The 6349-nt window shown below is 41.5% G+C and overlaps 1 protein-coding gene across 1 annotated transcript; it reads right to left on the bottom strand.

Annotated features, from left to right (window-relative positions):
- Positions 1–4583: 4583 nt before the first annotated feature.
- On the bottom strand, positions 4584–6251 carry med10 (mediator complex subunit 10). Its single transcript, XM_089023210.1, has 4 exons — positions 5987–6251; positions 5826–5909; positions 5615–5717; positions 4584–5546 (listed from the first exon to the last, which is right to left on the bottom strand). The coding sequence occupies exons 1-4, from the start codon at positions 6106–6108 to the stop codon at positions 5451–5453; spliced, it is 405 nt and encodes a 134-aa protein (XP_088879336.1). The 5' UTR covers positions 6109–6251; the 3' UTR covers positions 4584–5450.
- Between the last annotated feature and the right edge of the window lie 98 nt (positions 6252–6349).

Genomic DNA, 6349 nt, shown 5'->3' with positions numbered 1-6349 from the left:
ATAGTTACATGGGACATTTTCACATTTTGCTTTGGAATTTAGTTAACATCATGAAATTTTATAAGTTTGATTTGCTTTCACGGGCCGAATAAAATGATATCCTGCGCCAGATTTGCCCCCTGGGCCTTGACTTTGACACCTTTAAACACATTATTTTAACCTCCATAGTCACCGTTGTCTAATGTGAGATGAATTTGTTTCATCCTTTCTGTTATTTTCTCCTTTCTCAACATGCTCGTTTAAATTTTAAACAAACATTTTTCTGCAGAGATTATTTCTCCTCCCACACTCCTTCATTTTTTCTTCAAAAAACACAATTTCCTGTTATTTTGGGACATCCTTCATAAAATGCAGTGTGGATAGCACACAATGGAGGTGAGTGAAGGGCTTCCAAAAAATAAATAAAGTGGGGGAGGGTTGACCTGGCATCTTATGCGTTGACCTCGGTGAGGGTGTTGGAGTTTTATGGAGCGTGCGCATGTGTGCCCGTTGGGAAAATGCATCTTGGGTGACAATGGGACGGGGTAATAGGTCACCGCTGACTATAAGCAAAAATATTCAGGAAACAAATGAACGGTCGACTTGACCATGTGGGACATCACCCATCAAACTCCAAAATCCTTATGCGGTTGCAAATTGCCAACTATCCAGGCGCATATATTATTTTTGAAATGAGCCAGGCAAAATGTTACATCCCGATATATAGCATCTCTTTGCCCGCCCCTGATTCACACGACTTTATGCATTCAGACTTGCATTTGATGCCGAAATGAATAATTGATCACAAAGAAATGTATTGAACCGGAGGGCAGAACAGGATATCATGGCCGCACCCGTATAGCAGCCGACAAATTGCAGGGCAAGATAAACGTTATGACAAAAGAAATGTAAATTGCGTAAGAAGGAGATCGTGTTTATATGAATGTTACCGTATTTTCCAGTGTATAGGGTGCACCTAAAAGCCTTGATTTTCTTGAAAAAGATGACCCTGCCCCTTATATGCCGTTGAGCCTTTTATGGGAATTAATATTGAGCCACAACAAGTTTCGCAAATACTGCCGGCAGCCACGACTCCATGATTCACCCGTAGAAAAAGTCGTGCGCGATGCATGCTGGGATATGTACAGTAAATCAGGTGTTTCATTTCTCTTAAAATTACTTTGTAAGCTTTTTTTGCACACTGATTAGAAATGGCTTTTTTTTTTTGCTTGTTTTTGTTAGCGCTTTGTTCCAGATTCAGCTATTGTTAAAGCGCTATATAAACCAATAATTATGTATTGCATGGTATTTTGGACAGCCACCTTCATTTCAAACTCATATAAATGCAGACCCGAATAATTTATGAATGAACTATTTTTTTCTGATGAAAGAAAAGAGTCTAAGGTTTCTTACGCTGCATTGAATGTTTATGTCGTCCTAAAAGTCAATATTCTATGGGTCCTGGAATTTGAATGAAAATGACAAAAACCCTGGCACTGGAGTGGACATATTTTTTCAGTTAATCAGTTAAGAATTCAACTCAAGTCAAACTATTTACTTCCTAGCAATACCACCTTTCCGAAACATGCTGCCCCCCCCCCCCCCCCCCTAACACAGTAGTATACTGCTGCTTTTCCCAGCACCCCACTTCAAATCGCCCGGAGCACTATTCACCCCCTCTGGCAAACACCAATAGCATAACGCTGACCTGTGGACTATGAGAAGATCTACTGACACCCTTCCCACGTTTCAAACCAAAGCACCCGCGCAAAAAAACCCAACAAGTGATACGGTCATGTATGACATCGGTGGGTAATCACCTTGTTGGTTTTGTTCGGATAAACTCGTGTGCGACGCGGTTTCAACTTGACAAGTGAGATGACATCGGCGGATGAGCTTTGTTGTCAATGTCACACTCGGGGGCTCACGCATTTCAACCTTGAACATCGCACCGCGCCAGGCAAACGAAATGCAGACTTAATTAAACCAAAGGGAAATGAAGAAAAGTCGCTTCACCCACAAACCCAGCCCCCCGCCCCCTTGCTCCTCGCTCTCATCCTTTATTCATTTCTGCCTGGCTGGCTTTCCGCGTTGTTTGTTTTTCCTCCTCGCAAATTAGGCCGGCTCCAGATGCATGTAATCAGCGATGAGTGCGACGCAGAGACGAAAAAAAACCTCTTGTTCTGCACCCATTAAGGCCCATCGGCAAAGGCTTTGGAAAGCGGCGTCATTCACATCGCCGCCGTTGACGGGTCTCGAAGCGAAGGTTCAGGTGCCGGGAGCGTCATGGCTCTGATTGGTGTTTTTTTTTTTTTCATTCGACGCCTTTATAATCCTATTATCGGCACCCTCGCATCATCTGTCCTCGCGGCAGGTCAGCGGCTTGCCCGTTTTATAATGTGACGCATGAAGGCCTCACGTGTGTGTGTGCGCGGTTGGTCATTAGGACTGATGGCGCACAGATGGATCTTTAAAAATGCCGTGTCAAAAAGTGTTTTATTTTTAGTTATTTATTTATTTCTCAATGACGTGCATCTCGTGTGTGAAACCCCCCTCAGACCGAGCTCGCCCCTCTCACGTTGACTCATTCACTCACTGCCCATTCCCGAATTTATTGAGGAATTGAAAATATGACATAGAGCGTCATTCCCGAATTTGTTCAGGTTTTGTTTTTTTTATGCATAGGTGCCGATAAAGCGCTGGCCAGACCTCTGGCAATGTTTTTTCCCTTGCACGAGGGGGCAGCATTTACCTTTTTTTTCCATTTCCATTTGTTCCAGCTTCAGCTGTTGTTCAAGGGCTATATAAACCAATATTGTATGTATTGTATTGTATTTTGGACAGCCGCCCTCATTTCAAGATCAGATAACTCCAGACCCATATAATTTAGAAATTAACTCTTTTTTTCTGATGAAAGAAGAGAGTCTAAGGTTTCTAACGCTCTATTGAATATTTATGTCGTCCTAAAACTCAATATTCTGTGGGTTCTGGAATTTGAATGAAAATGACAAAAACCCTGGCACTGGAGTGGACACATTTTTGAATGAGTTAAGAATTCCCCGCATGATGTCACCTCCGCAGTTACGTACTTTGTGACTCAGATTGGATGATGTGACTTTATGCCGTGATAAGGGCGGTCTAAGGAGAGCCCACCCTCTCCCCGCAAAGCGTTCTAATTTCCATAACCATGATTGTAATTCTTGTTAGTCTGGTGTTGTGTTTCATATGAAGCATGAAAGTAGTGAACTCGTAATCTACTCAATTTGGTTTAGTCAAACATTTTGGCCTTTAAATATACATATTGGTGTGTACGTGTGTGTCAGTTCATGATGTAGGACGGGGGAAGGACTGTTGCCATAGGGACGAATGCAGCAGAAGGAAGATGGGGGTCCGCCTACTGACCTGCGACGGAGAAATCAAATGACAGTCACAGAGCTGAGGCGAGACAGGCGCTGGTCACAATGAGGCGAGTAAAGGGGTGGGGGGCGGTTGGGGCAGTCGCACCCACGCAAACAAATTGCTCGGGCTTCAGCAGCTACTCACCACTTAGCATTAGCATTAAAAAGAGATTATGCTAATATGATCAAAGGTGGTTGTTGTGTCCCGGTTGCAATCCAAGGGCATTGGGGTTGCATGAAACTACGATAACGTTATATGCATCCTGAACATTAATGTTGGATTGACTGTATATACAAGAAAATTAAACCAAAAAAAGATACCTACATAAATGCTTAAAAGCAAACTGATTAATCCATTCACTGCCAGATGATGTGCAAAAATGTGTCCACTCCAGTGCCAGGGTTTTTGTCATTGTCACTCAAATTTTAGACCTACAGAATATTGAGTTTAAAAACAATGCAGTGGATGAAAAACCTTCAGAAAAAAAGAAATAATTCCTAAATTATATGGGTCTGGAGTTATATGAGCTTGAAATGAGGGTGGCTGTACAAAATACAATACAAACTCATTTATATAGCGCTTTAACAACAGCTGAAGTTGGAACAAAACGCTCACATGGAGAAAAGGCTAATGCTTTCGCGGGCTGAATAAAATCATGTGGTGGGCCAGATTTGGCCCCCGGGCCTTGACTTTGACACCTGTGGATGAGGTGATCTCAAGATGTAACATGTGATGTCACGAGTAGGTTTTGCTTGTATGCTCAAGTTGTCCTCATGATGACAAAGATTGTCCTCGTCCACAAACCATCGTCAAAGCAGTCTCATTCAATTTCAACCGTCTCACACCTGTATCGTGATTGGATTGAAAAACCTGCCCTTGACCGCATTTACATCATCTCCGAAAGGACTGGTGGGGGGGTCAAAGGGCAAATGAAGAAGTGGTGATGGCATATCTGATTAATGGCATCCGAATGGGAAGTGGCATCTTGAGTGGGGAGAGATTATCAGGAATATTAAATTATGACTGTTGAGACCTTCAGAGAGACGATCACACTTGATTTTGATCTTCACCTGGAGTTTGAGTTGAATGATTGAGCAATGTGTCCATTGTGATTTCAGAAATACCACATCATCAGGAGGCTTTTGAAATCTCAAGTTTAATGAAGGAAAAAAATGTCAAGGTATGTCCCTCCCTTAATGTATTTGTTTTTTTACATGCCTAAAATGTTTTGTTTTCTAATCTGTCTTGAGGAACAGTAACATGTTGATGCAATTATTTTTTTATTTTTTATTTTAAAAAATATTTTTTTTTATACTTATACTTTCATGTACAGCTTAGTTTTATATTGTGATGAAAGAGAAATGATTGGACTAGTGAGAAATACAGTAAAGTCTCATTATATCGATATTCTCGGGAGTCCGAAAAAATATCGATATAACCGGGACTATCGATATATCCGACCCTGCGCGCATGTAATTTTCTCCTTGCGTTCATAGAAATAGTATCGTAATAAGCGGTACTATCGATATAACCGATATCGATATAACGAGACTTTACTGTATATCTAAAAAAAAATATCTGACTAAGTAGCTGTAGTAATATACTAGAAATGGCAAAATCAGTTAACTCTGGCTAAAAATCAGACAATAGAATGTGACTTACTGTCCGCCTCAAGTGAGCAATCAGTCCAATAACAACGATCCATGTACAAAATCTTTAATATGATACAAGTAAAAAAAAACAGACATGTTGCTGAGCAGGCCTGAAAAAAATACCTGTATTTATACATATCACAGCCTGAGCAAAAAATGTATGTACAACTGTTGTTAATATGTGCTTTGCATTACAAAAAGATATAAATAAGTACCAACGCTTAAGGGGAAAGTCAGGAAAGAGCTTCTGTACAATATGGCGCTTGAAATTTAACCTGCTGCTAATATAGCATCCAATCGACAAGGACATGTACGGACACATTTGTCACTTTTAGGTTTAAGAACATTAACTCAGTCTGATGCGAGTGCAGAGGATTTTTTTTCCTTGAAAATTTAACTGTCACAGGTTGGCAGGAATCACTAGGACAGGCCGTCGTCGCCGTGAATTGCCTTATATTTCGACATCTCCTCCGGGAAGACTTTGCTGAGCTCGGAGATGAGAAGACTCTTGAATTTCTGTAACACAACAAAGAAGCTCTGTGAATCAGCGGTGTCCTGTTATAACATTCACAATTGCTTCTTACCGTCAGGGTGTCAATTTTTCCTTTAACTTGCTCGTTGCGGGCGAGGGCTCTCTCCAAACACTCCTTTGTGTATAGCTGTGGGTTTCGACCCTGATCGATGTACCTGAATAACACCCAGCGGATAAAGGATGCACAATTGACAAGTTATTCCTAATCAATCGTTTTCATCCATCTGTTTTCAACTAACGTCAACATCCTGGCCGATACTTACTCAAATACTTCCAGAGGTACGTTGATCTCATGCAACTGTTGACGGCACTTCTCGATGTCTTGCAGTCCCGTGATCATTAAATTTCTGCAAAAAGAAAATAAAACCATCGAAATGTCCGCCGATCTGTCATATTTAAACGCGTCAATTCAAACGCGACTCACAGTTTTTGGTTGAGTCCGGCTTGGCTGCTCGATTGGAAGTCGCTGACGATAATTCCAAGCTGTCGAATATTTTCGACAAACTTTTCAAGATGCTCCTCAAGGTTTTCGTTTTTCTCCGCCATTTAAATGCTTTTTCTAAAGACGGAAATGGCTTCGAGTGATGTCGTTTATCAAAACAATCGCCGGTCTCTCGTTAGCCACCAAAACTAGCTGAGCTTAGAGTGCAGTTGCGCTTTACGGCAACGAAACAGCCCACGACTGGGAGCTGGTGTGTTACCATCGTGATCAGCAAAGAGTGCCATATTCCGTGTGAAAATGTCGTGCTTCCGAAAATAACCATGTTTTATGCAAGCGTTGAAGATA

Source organism: Hippocampus bargibanti, linkage group LG20 (genome assembly GCF_051943395.1).
Source record: "Hippocampus bargibanti isolate YZ-2025 linkage group LG20, ASM5194339v1, whole genome shotgun sequence".
Lineage (NCBI taxonomy): Eukaryota > Metazoa > Chordata > Actinopteri > Syngnathiformes > Syngnathidae > Hippocampus > Hippocampus bargibanti.
Note: the sequence above shows the minus strand (reverse complement) of the source record. Positions and strands in the feature narration are given on the sequence as shown.

What these genes read in the sequence shown, in the direction of transcription:
- med10 (XM_089023210.1), bottom strand. Translation starts at nt 6,108, where the DNA reads ATGGCGGAGAAAAACGAAAACCTTGAGGAGCATCTTGAAAAGTTTGTC. An exon ending in GTACCTCTGGAAGTATTTGA is followed by an intron (nt 5,718 to 5,825) that starts GTAAGTATCGGC and finishes GGTGTTATTCAG; the next exon opens with GTACATCGATCAGGGTCGAA. An exon ending in GAAAAATTGACACCCTGACG is followed by an intron (nt 5,547 to 5,614) that starts GTAAGAAGCAAT and finishes GTTGTGTTACAG; the next exon opens with AAATTCAAGAGTCTTCTCAT.